The 17,093-nt window shown below is 42.5% G+C and overlaps 1 protein-coding gene and 1 long non-coding RNA gene across 8 annotated transcripts in view; one reads left to right on the top strand and one right to left on the bottom strand.

Moving 5' to 3' along the window:
- The window catches only part of LOC144990926 (uncharacterized), a 76,618-nt gene that overhangs the window by 18,157 nt on the left and 41,368 nt on the right, over positions 1-17,093 (top strand). For 3 of the 6 annotated variants that reach the window (XM_078944202.1, XM_078944206.1, XM_078944200.1), the window contains exon 2: positions 3,547-3,731. In XM_078944202.1, coding sequence (XP_078800328.1) covers positions 3,547-3,731 — 185 coding nt within the window. Of the gene's footprint in view, positions 1-1,840; positions 1,963-3,546; positions 3,732-5,539; positions 16,987-17,093 lie in introns of those variants that run through there. The other 3 variants (XM_078944203.1, XM_078944205.1, XM_078944201.1) reach the window with 3 other exon arrangements.
- Positions 1,937-5,544, bottom strand: LOC105356363 (uncharacterized). 2 transcript variants are annotated; one of them, XR_013654798.1, is made up of 5 exons: positions 4,580-5,544; positions 2,840-2,935; positions 2,335-2,475; positions 2,152-2,262; positions 1,937-2,055 (listed from the first exon to the last, which is right to left on the bottom strand). It is a non-coding gene; the product is annotated as an uncharacterized LOC105356363 (long non-coding RNA). The 2 variants fall into 2 exon arrangements; XR_013654799.1 differs by having other exon boundaries at positions 2,840-5,231; positions 5,302-5,544.

Genomic DNA, 17,093 nt, shown 5'->3' with positions numbered 1-17,093 from the left:
TACGTGATCTATGTGCTTCATGGAACCTTTGAAGCACTTTCCAATCACTTTGACATTTTGATTAACATGAGGGGTGACTCTGAAGATGAAAAAGAACAAACATGTTATAAAGGCAAAGAGTTCAGCTTGTACTGCGAGTGATGTGATTAAAGATTGCCCGGCCTTGTGCCATCTTTTTGAGTGAGTCACATCTTAAACAAAGCTGTGTGCTTTTAGTCCAGGAGGCGTCTAATGCATTTTCCTGCATTCTTTAAAGCCTGCTCTGCATCTGAAACTTGAACCAGCATGGCCATGTAAACTCCATTTTGGGGTCCAGAAGTAAAACAGCTACATTATACCTGCTGACTCTTGGCCATCTTGAGCCAAAGGTTTATTTAGTCCAGCAGCTCTCACTGACTGCACATTGGATTTGCAATTCGTCTTTCTTTCTGAGTGTCTGAGTAAAAATTATACCCCTGCAATATAATCAAAAACTCTCCAAGATTTTCACACACCCAGTACCTGGTGAAAACGAATTTTGACATAGTAAATGACAATGCCCCCGCCCACCCCCGAAAAAGTAATGACATCGCAGCGGGCAAAACCGTCCAAAAAATGAATCGCAGCAAAATCTCTTCTTGGCCTAAAAAAAACAAAAGGCAAGATCCACTAACGAAGGCAAAACACGCATGTCGAAGTAAATGGTAAAAGGTGTATACTTCTATAGCGCTTTACTACCTTCCGTGAAGGACCAAAGCGCTTTATAGTCACAGACGCATTCACACACACTCACACACTGATGGCGGCTCCGCTGCCGAACACTGGCGCCAACCTTCCACCAGAAGCAAGGTGGGGTTCAGTGTCTTGCCCAAGGACAGTTTGAGTCATGGGCGGGCAAGGCGGGAATCGAACCTGCACTATTCCAATCAGAGGTAGACCGCCCTATCGCTGCTCCACAGCCGCCCCAATAAAAGGTTACACCCCCTGTTTAGGGGCTTGTAGAAAGATGTAACAAGGTTGAAAAAATTTAAAATACAGCAACACAAAAACAACCAAATTACAAGGACCAAAGCCTGTAAAGGCTGAAATCCACTGGTCCGTTTGTGGTGCGTCTCTGTTGAGTTGTGTTGACAAAAAAATTGGATGCTCATTAATCAGAATATTTACATCACCTCTGTCATGTCTGTTGTTCATGTCCGAATCGCAAGCGTTATGCAGGAGTTCTATTTCTAGTCTGTTTAAAAAGCCGGAAACAGGTCCAGGTTTCAAAATAAAAAAATCTATTTTATTGCTGTAGTATTTTACAGTTTTCAGGAGGTTCCCAGTTTATGACAGCTTCATTCTTGGAGGGATCTGGTTGGATGATGTAGCCCAGAAATTGTAAAGAGTCGATGTGGAATTCACATTTTTAATGCTTGACGAACAATTGGTTCTCTAAGAGTCTTTCCAGAACTTGACGGACATGGTATTTGTGTTGAGTTTGATTCTGGGAGTAAATGAGGATATCATCCAAATAAATGAAGACAAATTGATTGAGGAAGTCTCTGAGAACGTCGTTAACCATCCTCTGAAAGATGGGTGCAGCGTTGGTTAGCCCAAAGGGCATAACCAGGTATTCATAATGTCCTAGGGGCGTGTTAAACGCCATTTTCCACTCGTCTCCCTCTTTGATACGAATGAGGTGATACGCATTACGTAGGTCCAATTTAGAGAAGATGCGAGCTTCTTGAACAGAGTCGAATACTGAAGTTATTGTCATGGCTAGCTTGACGAGACAGACCCAGGCGCTGGAACCTGGAAGGAAAACACAGGTGAGTTAAGGGATGAGTAATAAAGTTTATTTCTCTTGACTTAGCGGGAGATCAGATGATGGCTCGTGGCGTGACTGGAGGTTTGTTCGTGGCTCGTGGCATGACCGGAGGATTCGACCGTGGCTCGTGGCGTGACTGGAAGTTTCAGCAGAGGCTCGTGGCGAGACTGGAGGTAAGCTGAGGCTTGAGGCGTGACTGGAAGGTTCTCTGATGTTTGGATCCGTGAGAGACGAAGACACAGGTGACCACTCGTGGGAATGATGTCCTGAGGAAGAGGCAGAGAGCGAGACTTAGGCAAGAGCTAGAGTAGATGAACTAGAGATATTAGCGACCAAACTATGCACTATCAGGGGCAACGGACTGGCGAAGAATGCTGTTCCAGGATCTTCTTAAGTAGGCAGGCAGGTGATGAGGTGAGTGGTAAGAGCTGTGTCGCATCAGGAGCCAAGCAGAGAAGGGAAGGGGAAGAGAGCTGACAGAGGCACCATGACAGTTATGAGAGGGAGAGAATACTTGTCTTTAATAGTGATCTGGTTTAACTCACGGTAATCGATGCATGGACGTAATGTTTTATCCTTTTTCTCCACTAAGAAAAACCCAGCGCCCATCGGAGAGGAGGACGGTCGAAAATGTCCCAGAGATAAAGCCTCCTGAATCTAGCTTTCCATGGAAGACTTCTCAGGACCTGACAGATTAAACAATCTTCCCTTAGGAAGAGTAGTACCTGGTAACAGATCTATTGAACAGTCATATGTGCGATGAGGTGGTAAGGCACTGGCTTTAACCTTACAAAAAAACGTTTTTTAAATCGTGGTAACAGGATGGAATTTTGGAAAGTTCCACCTCACAGGATTTATTACTGACAGGGGGTGAAATAGAGGGAATGGCTGACTGTAGACAGTTGGCCATGCAATTAGCACTCCAATTAACAATATTACGCTGAGTCCAATTGAACTGAGGGTTGTGCAGTTTTAACCATGAAAAACCCAAAAATATAGGAGTATGGGTGGATTGAGTGATGAGAAACTGGATGAATTCTGTGTGATTACCGGACGTGATCAGAAGAACGGGTTTAGTGCGATGAGTGATGCGTGAGAGATGTTGGCCGCCTAATCCTGAGGCTTCGATGGGAATATCCAGGGGTTCTGTGGGTAGAGATAGTTTTGCGACCAGGTGATGATCTATAAGGCTTTGTTAAGCACCAGAATCAATGAGGGCCTGTAAATCATGAACAGCAGAATGAAAGCAGATCTTGACAGGGAGGAAAAGGAAGTTTTGCTCTGTGTGACTTACAGGGTTACCCGCCCGTTGCCTGTCTTCTAACAGGGGGGCCCTGGAGTTTAAACGCAATGAGCACTGAAATAAATGGTAAATGGCGTATACTTATATAGCGCCTTTCTTCCTACAAGGACAAAGCGCTTTACAGTCACAGACCCATTCACCCAGTCACACACACATTCACACACACAGTCACACACTGGTGGTCGCTCCGCTGCCAAACACAGGCGCCCGCCCACCACCAGAGGCAAGGTGGGGTTCAGTGTCTTGCCCAAGGACACTTCGACTCATGGGCGGGAATCGAACCTGCAACCTTACGATCATGGGACGACCGCCCTACCGCTGCACCACGGCCGCCCCCAATACTAAATGGCCTTGGTACCCGCAATAAAAACAAGAACTTCAACAACCAGTCTAACCTGAACCTGGATTTGTTGAAGAACCGCACGGCAAACAGATCGCCTCTCTGTGTGTTTAGGTGTTTGGTGCACCCATGGGCCCTGGCGAGAGCTCCGGTGGTCACATGATGCCCGGCGGCAGCATGGGCTCCCAGTTCATAGGGCAGCAGTCGTACGGAGACGCCGTGTCTAAAGGCTACGGCCAGCCGGTCATGTATGGACGTCCCGGCGCGGCGTACAACCCTGGTTCAGCGTATGGAGGAAGGTACATCACTTTCATTTTAAATGGATTTTAAACTGTATGGAAGCCTAGCAGGGACAAACTACGCGCTGGCTCTAAAGAACTGGATTGATGCTTATTTAGATCGCAGTTGCATTTTCTGTTTCTATGTTCTTTATGTAAATGTTTTTGGTTAAAGTAATATTTTCCTCTCCTTATATATCCTTTGGTTCAGATCAGTTCGATAACCGAAGTGATCTGCGCTGCAGTAATGTTTATTCCACGTGTTATTTGTCTTTACGCTTTTTCCAGCAGCTGTAGAGCATGACAACCGTGGAAAAAACATACAAGTTTGGCCTTTGACGTTCCTCAGCCGTTAACTTACAGTGACCAATCTGCATAGATTCTTCAGTAACTTTGTAAGTGGTGACAATCACTGGTCTAGAAGGAGGATGTGCCATGGTGGCGGAGACGGTAGTATTGTTAGATTGTTTGACGTTCCCGGAGGCGGATATCCGAACGAAGTGCTGTGGATATGAGATCTTCAAATGTGAGAGCCTCCGGTTGTGAACAGAGATGATCTTTGATGTTTTCGTTTAAGGACTGATAAAAAATGCCTTTTAAGGCTAGGTCAGGCCATCCTGCTTCCACTGCAAAAATGCTAAAATCTATGACATGGTCGCTGACCGGTTGATTGCGTTGTTTGAGGCTCAGCAAACGTCGGGTGGCTTCTTCCTGCTTGCGTGGTTGGTCGACTACTAGTCCGAATTCGTTAATGAAATGATCGTATTGTAATTGTGATATAAATGCTTGGGCCCATCACAGAGCTTTGTTTCTGAGTGAATTTATGAAACTTTATGAAAGTGATTTTACTGAGATCGGAGTGATAATACCTGGGTGCTTGCTGGAAGATTAATTGACGTTGTAATAGGAAACCTCCACAGGCTTGAACATCTGCGAGGAAGGGTTCCGGCTGGAGTCGGAAGTTTTCCGGTGACGTGGCGGAAGTGATAACAGGATTGTTGCTGGAAGTTTGAAGTGGACCTGAAACAGTGGGAATAAACATACGACCAGTTATTTCTTTCAAAGTTTGTGAGATACTGTTAAGTCGTGAAATAAGATCCTCTTGAATAGTAGCAATCCCAGAAACGGCGTTGGAGAGTAGTTCCAAGAATGTTCCTTGCTGCGAGACTGTGTGGCGGAGTCCTTCCGAGTCAGCTGGGTCTGGAATTGAGCCAGTTCTTTCTGTCATGGCAAGCTAGGCGAGGCAGACCCAGACGCTGGAACTCGGAAGGAAAACACAGGTGAGTTATGAGGTAAGTAATAAAGTTTATTATTATCCGATTTGGCTTGGAGTTGTGGCGGAGCAGGGAGCTGGATGATGGCTCGTGGCGTGACTGGAGGTTCAGCAATGGCACGTGGCATGACTGGAGGTTCAGCAATGGCGCGTGGCAAGACAGGATGAAGCTAGGAGGTCCTTCTGCTCAGGAAGCTGGGAAACTCAGGTGACCACTCTGGATAGTAAGTCCTGATGACAAGGCAAAACTACACAAAACTAAATTAGGCAAGAGCAAAAACACATGGACAAGAATAACTTGATGACCAGGCTACGCACCATCAGTGGCAACGAACTGGCGATGAATACTGGTTCTAAATCTCCTTTTGAAGGTTGGCAGGTTGTTGAGGTGAATGGTCACAGCTGAGTCGAATTAGGAACCAAGCAGAGAGGGGAGGGGGGAGGAGAGCTAACAGAGGCACCATGACAATTATGTTGAAATGCATTCAAGTTTGCACTTTATATGCAAACTTTCAATAAATCATTCTTAAGGGTGTATTTGTTAACATCATTCCAGGAGAAGAAGACTGCTTACAAAAACCTGTGTGAAACTCGAGGTGTTTGGGAGGATGGTGAAGGGACAAAGGCTGGAAAAGGAAGAATATACGACATTTGACTTCAATGGCCACCTTAGTCATCTGATGCCTGTACAAAGAGCAAAAAAAGGAAAGGAGAAAAATCAATACATTGCAATTAAACACAAAGTAAGCCTGTGTTAAGGGGAATTTGTCATTGAATTCCGTCCCTCTGTTACCCCCAAACCCCATAACTCCTTTCAGGACTTAATGTATGAGCTGCCCTTCAGTCTCCTGTCCTCTCTTCAGGTGAGCTAGTGAGAAGGAGACAGAAATGTCTGCAGGGGGCAAACGGGGTAGTGGGCTATTGATCCAAACCTGTCAGCTCTGCATCAGGAGACAAGTTGCTTTGAAGGGAAGGCATTCCGTTTCCATCACTGCATCTTTTCAGTCACCTGATCAAACAACAGATATTTTTCAAAAAAACAACTAAGCCTTTCAAAGGTTCACATTAAACTGGTTGTCGTTTTATGTTATTAGTTAAAAATGATATTACTTTTAAGTCCCACTTGGATGAAAATCATGTTTTTAAACATGTTCTTATTTTTTCATGATTGAGGACATGTATAAAGAAAATTAAGCTTAAATTTATATTGCACGGTTTTTCAGGACTGTTCAAAAGCCTCCTCCACATGTCACTGTCACTGTCCCAAAGCCGCCTCTCTGCTTGGAGATACACATCTCCTGGGAGACACGGTTCTCCTGAGTGATGCCGCTCACTCACGAAAAAAACAGCCGGATGGGCTGCGGTCCGAACCCTTCTCTGGGCCGCACAGCGTAAAAAAGCACCCTCCCCTCCCTGCGAACACGGAGCTACGAGTCCGGCTGCTCTGCTCAGAGACACGGTTCGCTCGTGAGGAGCCGCAGGTTCATTTTAAGAGCCACAGATCTTTTTATAAATTGGGTTGTGGCAAAACCTCTAAAAACATTACAAAAGAATAATGTCACACACAAATAATGAAGGAAAAGAACTTTAGGTTACAAAAGGAAACATGAAACAACATTAAAATTCTTTGAGATACGAAGAACCAAAAGCCAAGCGAGAAAAAATGAGCTTCTGGATGACTTCTATTGTTGTTGTCGTTAGCTTCACCCCCCATGTGCCATGACGGTCCAACTTTGATTGGAAAACGCTCACGTACCTGCATGAATCCTTTTAAACCGGACTAGACTGGACCGCGCAGTTGAAATGAGGCTTTAGTGTTAAAGAACCACAGTGTAAATCTAAAAAATGTGTTTGAATTCAATTCAATTCTATTTTATTTAGTTAAATATTACAACAATAGTTGTCTCAATGGGCTTCATACCGGTAATTGTATAGTAAACATGAAATCATATAGATCATGAAGTCATAGAATTCAGTAAGTAATGGCTAAACTAAACAGACTAAGCTAAACTGTGCCTCTCTGCCCTTAGACAGGGCGTGGCTAAGGTATCAAAGCCTTAGCTTCTTCCTCTCTTCGCTGGCTCTGTTCTTTTTAACAGGACCAGACAATTCCTTGCAAAAGGGTGCAGATCATGCTAGCTCTAAAAGACTGCTTCGTAAATGAAATATGCAATAAAACAGTACGTTATCAATAATTAGGAAGTAAGGTGTGAGTTTAAAAAAAAAAGAGAAATGGGAGTTATTTCAGAGCTCAAACTGAGAAATTAAAAATACTTCCAGTGAGAAGGTAATGTTTCTTTTTCCACATTTTTGAGATGTTACTGTTTGAAATTTAATTTTTATTGAATAAGGATCAATTATCATCAGGGATTAATGTACAATGTCATGTTTTTTCTTAATTACTTTTTCCTCATTTTCCCTTTTTCTTATTGGATGGGCATGTAAAAACCATCTCCATGCATTTATGACCCACACACACACATACACACACACACACACGCACACACACACACACACGCACACCCCCGCACACACACACACACACACAGACAAAGCCTATGCTTCTTTCCACCTCCTTTCAAAAAACCCAGAGGAAATTATAGGCCTTGTGCTTTCAGTAGACCTTGTTTCTTTTCTTCGTTTAACTGTTGTTTTCTCTTTCCCTTCATCTCCCTCCGTTGGCAAATTGGATCCACGGCTGGGATGGTGAGGCAGGGTGAGTAAATGAAATATTGATCCACAGCTCAGTGGCCTTGCCTTCACCTTGTCCTGCGTGCCGAGTTACCAGCTCTTCCGTTCTGCTTGTAATAGGAATTATTACAGGAGGCTGGGGCGAGCAATTACTTGGCATGGCAGTGAGGGTGCAGAGGAGGGGCCGTCATATATTTCCTTTAAAGAAGTTATTTATCACAGTTGCTACCTTTGACCCAGAGCTTCGTTCTCCCTTTCTTACAACCAACCCCGCAGCCGCAGCCAAGTCTCTCTTAACCTTAATTCAATTCGGTTAAGCATCATTAATCATACAAGGTGTCTTGGGGAGTTTGTCAAACACTAGCAGATCTGGCAGACTTTGAGGCGAACCAAGAGTCTACGCAAGCTGTGTTTGGAAGAAAGACTGGAGTCCTTCCCTCTGACATTAGCACGTCAACTTACATGCGCCAGCATCCACATGAACGGACCAAAGTCACAAAACAGTATCAAACAGGTGATTTTCAAGGTAAATCAGTCGTCACGTGTTCCCACATTTGAGCCATCTACAGGGGGAAGGGGGAGCTGCAGATTCAACAGGGCTTAGAAACATTTTGGAGGTGTAAGCCTTAATCCAACCCCTAAAGCTGATTGTTAGGGAGGCATTGGGTCCCATTTTGAGATTGGTTGGATTTGAACCCACAACCCCTCAGTCTCAGGCTGAACATTCCGCTGCTAGTAGAGGCAAACAGATCAATCTGAGTATTGATAGTATTGATACAAAGATGAAGTATTCATACAAGTGTGATGAGATTGATACTTTGGTTGTGGTTTTTCTTTAATATTTACAGTAACAAGTTTAAAATTTACTTACAGAATTCATGTGAGCGCGGCGTCTGTCTGTCTGCACTGCTGCCAGATTGAGCTAAAAGACGCCCAATTTGAACAAAAACCTGAGTGGAATTTGAGCGGGAATCTGCCAAAATTGGCAAAACTGTCTGTTTGGGTAAACAGCGCACCCCCTGCCTCCCGCTGCTGATCGCTCCTTGCCCCTCCCCTACCTGCTATATCGGAGAAAGTTATTAAAGAGCCACATAGTTGCACACAATGGCAGTTGTTGTTTATATTTTACTTTTATATTTATTTTGACCACCAATTGGTTCCCAATTATACACTTAATTAACAAAAAATGTGTATTACCAAAATAATTCTATAATCAAACATTTCAATAAAAAAGTATCTGTATTGTTATCGGTGATATTAGCCCTGTATTACTAGGTATCGGATCAATACCCGAATCCCCAGAATCGCCCACCCCTACCTGCTAGGCTGGTTTACCTAAAGTCCACTGGGTTTCAACATGTCATTTTAAATTTTAAAAAGTACTTGCAGACCAGACAGCAGAAAATACACATGGATGTTCTCATTAACCCTTTTAGCTGTAGCTCCAGTGTTGACATTCTTTCACCACTGTAACTCTTCAACTGTTTACGCAATTAACATACTTCCAGCTGATTCTGAAGCGGAGGAAAGCAGCCTTGCACTGAGAAACAAAAACTTTGCAGAAGAAAAGTGTTTAGGCAATCAACATAAATCAGCTAATTCTGTCTGCTTTTCTCCGCTTCAGAACCAGCTGGAATTGCGTCATTTGCGTAAACGGTCAAAGAGTTCTGTTAGTTCAACACAAAAAATACAGTGGTTTCCTGCCTGCCTTATTCTGTCTTTTCAATTCGGCTGTACTGCAGATCCAAACACAAATAAATGACAGACAAACGTGAAATAAATTAACCGTGGTTTTTGGGCTAGAGAGGCCCCTGAAGATAAGCCACATCCACTACATCAAAAAATAGAGACAGTGCTCAGCATAAATGAATACACCCCCTTTAAAAAGTACTGATTTGATCAGTATCTCAATAAACAAAAGAAACACTTCCAGAATTTCCACAATGTTGAGTTTTATTTAACACTTCTTTAACTCCATAACATGAAATGAAGGTTAATGATCTAACTTAAATCACATAAACCTCAGTTTTGCTTAAATTGGTTGAAACAAAAATGAATACACCCTGTAACAAAAACTACTGCATCTAGTATTTTGTATGAGTCCCATGATTCTTGAGGACAGCACAAAGTCTTCTAGGCATGTAATGAACAACTTGGTGACATATTGCAACATCGATCTTTTCCAATTCTTCAAGAATAACCTCTTTTAGAGCCTGGATGCTGGATGGAGATGATGCTCAACTTGTGGCTTCAGAATTCCCCACAGGTGTTCGATTGGGTTCAGATCAGGAGACATACTTGGCCATTCAATCACCTTCAGCCTGTTCTTCAGAAATGCAACAGTAGCTTAGAAGTGTGTTTTGGATCATTGTCATGTTCTAAAAGTGCTCGACGACCAAGTACATGAGGTGATGGCAGCATCTTCTCCTTCATTATAGAGCAGTGCATTGTTGAGTTTATGATACCATCAATGAAATGCAGCTCCCCCACCCCAGCAGCTCTCAATCAGCCCCACATAAGGACACTGCCACCACCATGTTTCACTGTAGGTACTATGCATTTTAATTTGAAATCCTCCCCTTTGCGACGCCATACAGTTTTAAAACCATCGGTTACAAACAGTGATCTTTGTCTCATCACTCCAGAGTACTGAGTCCCAGTAGTCTTCATCTTTTTCAGCGTGGGCCCCCGCAAATTCTAGGGGAGCTTTTTTGTGCATGGGCTTTAGGAGACGCTTACTTCGTGAGCAATAACCATGCATGCCATTCCTCTGCAGTGTGCGCCGTATGGTGTCACGGGAAAAAGTAGCAGTAGCTTTGGCTAACTGCATTGAACTTGCATGGCGATTTTCTTCAACCCTTCTCATCAGTAGACACTCCTGTTGAGATGTTAGCTTCCATGGACGGCCTGGACGTCTCTGTAAGACAGTTGCACTTCCATCTTTCTTGAATTTGGATCACTTTTGCTACAGTATCTTCACAGATAAAGCTTTCCTGATGTTCTCGTAGCCCTCACCTTTTCTGTGCAAAGAAATGATTTCCTTTCTCACATTTTGTGACATTTTTTTCCTGGGCAGCCATTGCTGACAACATGAAATGGGAAGGGCTTTTCTTTGTTAAGAAATGCGCTTTTATAGTCACCAGTTAGCTGGATGATGTGCTGGACACCTCTTAAATGAATCATTAGACTCACCTGTGGTTGAATGCCTGTTAATTAGAATTTTGCAGTATATAGTTTGGCTTTTCTCCTAAGACTATGACTGGGGTGTACTCATTTTTGCAACATGGACTTTAGTTCATTTGTTTGGAAAATCACTTTTTTGTGTGTGCAAATTAACGCATCTTGTTTGCAATCAATGGCCCACCTTTGCAGGTGCATTTTGTAGTGTAATATATCAGAAAATGTTGATTCTGAAAGGACACTAAAGGTTTTCTGACAAATGTAGTGGGTTGTACTCATTTATGCTAAGTTCTGTAGATAGAAAATTGTAAATTGTGAGGTAAGCCCCTGCTAACCTCTGTATGCTTGTTGATGAGGAAGAAAGAAACAAAAAAAATTCCATCGGAATTTAGTCCTTGTAATAAAAATGTGGATCAAACTTGTACAGAGTACTGTGGGTTGTCGCCTTGAAAGACAAAGATCCGTAAAATGGACTTGGCAAATATATCCCCTGAGCCGGGCCCTATGAAGCTTCAGGCCAATGTCTGGCAGGACAGATGACACCCCCCATGATCATTAACATCTTAAATGATCTTCATCACCAAATCTAAGTTCTGAATGGTCAGTGTCACTCACCTCGGTCCTGCCAGCAAGATAATTTAATAGTCTTATTTTTCTGTAGTTAGGTCCTGAAAGCTTTCCCTAACTGGTTGCAACTCGTCTGGAGCTCAATGTGGTTTAATGTAACAATGCATTCTTCAAAGTATAAAAGTAACATATTATAAAAGTCATAAACAACCTTTATTTGGCATAAAAACCTTTCACCATATATAGGCTGCACTTCTTTATAAACTGCACACTACGAACGGTGCTTTTACCACTGCTGGTTATTAGCTCTTTGCTGCCTTGGCGGCCCGACCGTATTTGGAATGTCCAGGGGAGGCTTCTGAAGCTAACATTAGCTCCGGAGCTAACTCTCTAAACTTTGTGCTTGTACACAGCAGAGGTGACAGAAAGAGGGAATGTGACTGTATCTCAGGGGAGCCAAATATTATCAGAATAAAAGTACACAAACAACATTTTAACAGCTCCTGTTTAACCAACTTGTTTTGCAACACGACAGGGCTAAAACTGCTCCCAATTCCCACACAAATACCAACACTGCCATTCCCAAATAGACATGCGCTAACACCAGAGTGTAATGAACAGTTAGCTGCCAAAAATCATTGATTGCTGTCCTTCCTCCTTCTCACTAAACCCATTAAACTCCTCTTCTTCTGTGTCAGAATTGAACAGTCTCAGAATTGCTCCATCGTACACGTTTTCAACCTCTCTTTCATTGTCACTCGTCATTTTCATCTGGAGGCAAATTTGCCTTTGAGTGTACATTGCCATCTTCATCGCTCAGCGATCCAGCCTTTCTAAACCCACTGCTGATGGTGGAGTTTTTTACTTCGCTCCACATTGTCAGGAACCACTGGCAGAATTGCTCTTGGCGTGAAGCCAGGTTTTGTGAAGGATTTCTTGCCACTCATCATTCATGTTTCCCATTCAACTCACAGTACCGCTTTCAATTCATGCTGATGTCGACTGGTTGCAAATACTTTGTTTAGGAAGCACGGCTGGAATTGAGTTTGTCCTCTTTCGGTGATTTCATTGGTTTGATGTGACAAGGCTAAATCTTTTGGCGGTATCATCTTCCCCAACCCCTAAAAATCTATAAATTAGCCTTATATCATCGTTTAAGCCGCAGGGTTCAAAGTGAAAAAAGTAGCGACTTGTAGTCCGGAAATTACGGTACTTTGAAATGGTAAATGAGGACAATTAATACAAATCTCAAGAATGTATATTAAAAGGTGGAACATTATTAGCACACTCATGGGATTGCATAATCTGCCGTGAGGCTGCGCTCAGCGCTGCATCATCTCACAACCTGGGCTGTGAGAAAATACCAAAATACAGAGATTTTGAGGCTAAAAATGACAACCTTTCTGTGTGGAGTGCATGTTCCCCCCGTGTATGCGTGGGTTTTCTCCAGGATCTCTGGCTTCCTCCCACCGTCCAAAAACATGCTTCATAGGTTGATTGGCAACTCTAAATTGTCCATAGGTGTGAGTGTGAGAGTGAATGGATGTGTGATTGAGGATATTCTACCCTGCGAGAGACTGGCGACCAGTCCAGGGTATCCCTTGCCTACGCCCAAGTGGCCGGGATAGGCTCCGGCAACCCCGTGACCCCGAAAGGGAATAAACGGTAAAGAAGATGAATGAATACATCCCAAGTTGGGAGGTGAGGATGAGGCACTGCCTCTCCTTACCTCACGTCCCTGGTTAAATCTTATTTTAATAAGGAACTAAAAGCTGCCAACCTGATCCCAAACTAGCCCAAATTATGTCCACCTGCCCAAAGCAATTTTTACCCGCAAAGTTAGAATAAAGGCCGCCAAATAATCCATCCTAATCTGTTCTTCTGATAATTTGTTTGCATAATTTAGGGCACTGCTTTTTCTTTGGCTGCTTTTGTATTTCTCCACATTTTCTCCATAGTCTTGTACAAATTCCAAATCCATACCTCTGAGACATGCATGGAAACTTTCCAAGCTGGTGCTCTGTAATGCGATCAGCTCCTGTCCCCCTAAATTCTATTACTACTCTTACACTGCCACTCGATTACATTACATCTCCATTTACAGACCTTAAGCAGCTTCAGAAACAGTTAAGGCTTTGACCTTGTCAGGAGAAGGAAGTCTGACAAAGTCAACTAAGAGTGAGATGGAGAACAGACAGAAAAGAGAGACTTGAAAAATCAGCATACATTTTTTTTTCTTTTAACATTTTTGTTAACCCTTTTGACCATAAATAACTACTCACAACATCTTTGACAAAAACCTGCACAATCAATAATTTTGCAAAATTGTTCGTAGTCTGAGCCGGTGTTTGTCACCAACTTTGTCTTGTGACCTGCTAACAGACCAAAAACCACAGGCAGTGTGTCTAGTCTTTAAGACTTCTTTAAAAAATCCAGTTGATTCCTTTAAATTAATGGACTGTGTGTCTGGCAAAAACATACTCAAGTATCTATTTGGCACAGTTTTCAATTAGCTGACATCTGGCACAGTCAGGTTAACTTTCAAAGTTTTGGATTATTGTATTAGAGGAGAAATCAAACATTTCTGATGACGAAACAAAAACAATTTCTAACCAAATTTTCAGGAGTCTAAAGTCCTGGGGCCTCATTTATAAACGTTGCGTACGCACAAAAGAAGGCGTACGCCACTCTCTACGCAATAGTTGATATTTATAAAAAGCAAACTTGACGAGAAAATGTGCGGCCCTTCACGCAAGCTCTGCCCCAGGCGTAAAACGGGTGAAATGAGAAACGGCGACACCGTCGGCAGATGGAAGAAACACGTGAAAGTGAAAATAACAATACTGCCTCTCATAAATAACATGAAGACTTCACAAAGCAAGTCTTACAATTAACAGCCTACACGAACACCCGTTTGATTGATCAACAGTGAAACAAACAAAAAAAATGAAACGGAAATTACAACAGAAATTCAAATGAACACATATTTGCAAAAAGAAAAGTGAAATATGTTCTGCAATATTGGCATGTTGTGCAATTCATCCTCATAAATAATATAGTTAACAGAATGAAATAATTTACAAAACTGATATTCTCGTCAATGTGTCCGTCTGGCGGAGCACGGACGGACGGACGGACGGACGGATGGACAGATGGACGGATGGACGGACGGACGTACTAATTGTCCACTGGGGAAAGTTTTTTTCATAGTAAAACTTTTATTCATAAGCTACGGAATTATGGTATTCATGCATATGCCTTTAGTTTGTTTTATTTTTGATAAAACAATGTATGGCGTATGTCTCAACCATTCATAAAGCAACAAGAAATTACATTTGCGCTGAACATTTTCCCATTTCCACGTAGATTATTACCGATATCTGTAGCTTGTCAGATGTCAGATTAAATGGAGGGAAATAAAATGCCCCATCACAATGCGTAATGACGCACAATGGCTGATCTTGCGCTCTTAGAAGATGTGGCAAATGGAAGAATTCGGAGTGAACGCATCCTCGTTTGCCAGCAAGAAGACTTGCGACTTGAAGACTTGTGTGAAAACTTGGATGAATTGGTTAAAAGCCTTGCAGCAGCGTTCTGGACAACCTGGAGCCGTTCTAGAGATTTTTTTTCCTTAAACGTGAAAATGGAGTTGCAGTAATCAAGACGAGAAGATATGAAAGCATGGATTAGCTTCTCCATCTCAGAACGCGACACAATTGGACTCAGTTTTGCAATGTTTTTAAGATGATAAAAACAAGAGCGAACAAGTGACCCGACATGAGAGTCAAGGGATAAAACCGGGTCGAGAGTCACCCCAAGGTTCCTGACAAACAGCTTGATAAAGGCAAAGCCACTGGACTATCTGGGGGAGGCAACTGTCAGGAGCACAGACTAGGACCTCACTTTTGGCTTCATTTAGTTGGAGAAAATATTCATTCATCTAACTCTTGACTGAATCCAGACACCTGTATGACGACAAACCAGCAGAGGGAAGTGGTATAAATGCTGAACTTCCTGATGAGTGATCCAAAGCATCAGTTCAGAGAGAAAGCTCATCTTTCGTCACTTGTTTTTGTCCAGATAATGAAGCAAAAGTTTGTACTAAATAAACAAAGTAACTTTGATCTTAATGTGTATCAACAAACAGACTATTTCTTTCATTAATAATTAATAATAGAACTATTTATTAATCTTGGTTTCCAGTTTCTTCTTCTTCGGTTTAATTATATTAAATTAAACTGTTAAAATTTGATCAATTTCTTTAGAATTCTAAATTGCAAAAACATTTTTTAAACTGCAAATTGAATTGTCAGTTGAGAATTAAATGTCAGTTTTACATCTGGCTGAATTAAACGTCCATAGAAAGCAAACACATCGGAGAAATCAGAGATTTCACATTTAGCTGGATTTTAGTATTTGCCTGCAGTGTCGTTCAAAAACTATCAATGTTGACATGCTGCTTAACACAGCATGGGAGACATTCAGATAATGGCTTTCGTTCCAAACTGATCTACATCGTTGGAGCACATCAAAACTGAGCAGAATTTGAAATCAGTTTCAGAGCATGCCTGCTCTTAATTTGTGTCTGAACTACATCTATCCAGCATTTGTTTCTGTTTCTCAAACAACAGCCTTGCTGTTGATGCAGTTTTTCACAGACTTCATTTTAATGCAGCCCCTCGGCTACTATTGATCTGAGGAAAATTAACTCAGCCCTGGGAAACCAAACAAAGCCAGCAGAGCTCTGCCACAATCACACAGATGGTGAAGGTGAAGCTCTGCAGCACAGGAAGGGCCACAGGCACTAAACTCCTCTGCTGCTAATTTAATCTGTTAATAAAAGTCTGTAAAGGCTGATTTGACTTAATGTTCAGCTAAAAGACTTTTTAAATATTATTTGAGCTGCTTCAAGATATACCCGTGGTGTATTTCAAACAATCCTCAAGAATTTCCTGAGAGAATTTTTTTTTTTATATATATATTTCATGATTTACTTAGGTTTTTATTTGCAGAGCCCCAGCAACCCAGAGACCCCAGAAGGAATTCAGCGAGTTTGGAAAATGGATGAATGGGATATCGGCAGTGTTGTACAAGTAACATGGGATAGTTTTAAAATGTAGTCAGTTACAAAATACATGGTCAGGTGTGCAGCATCCAGGACGTGTGGTTAGAACTCTGGAGACGGTTCCCGCTGTGACCAGAGGGGGGGACAGAGTTCTGACTTCTGACGATCACCCTGTAGTGCAACAATATCTAGAAAACCGGGAGACAGACAGGATCCTGAAGCGAGGAGTTGCTCAACCAATTGTTGGCTCATGTCTGACGCTACACATATGATTTCAAACGATGAAGTTATTGTCTGATGTGAGAAAGTCAAAAATGACATTCCCAAAAGTGTGCACAAAATAAAAACAGCTAATTTAAGGAGAGGGTACACCCAGCATGCTCCACAGAACTGCAGTTGTCCATGTTCCTGGGTGTGCACATCTCTGAAGACCTGTCCTGGAGTCACAACACAGCCATAATGCTTCTATATCCTCCACAAAAAAAGCCCCACCTCCATCACGCACTCGTGTTACAGTAGCACCACTGAGAGCATCTGAACATCTGCATCGCTGTGTGGTACAGAGCCTGCACCATGTTCTGCTGCTATGGAAGCGATTCTGTAGCAT

This window comes from Oryzias latipes, chromosome 3 (assembly GCF_053564925.1).
Source record: "Oryzias latipes strain Hd-rR chromosome 3, Olatipes_Hd-rR_3.1".
NCBI lineage: Eukaryota > Metazoa > Chordata > Actinopteri > Beloniformes > Adrianichthyidae > Oryzias > Oryzias latipes.
Note: the sequence above shows the minus strand (reverse complement) of the source record. Positions and strands in the feature narration are given on the sequence as shown.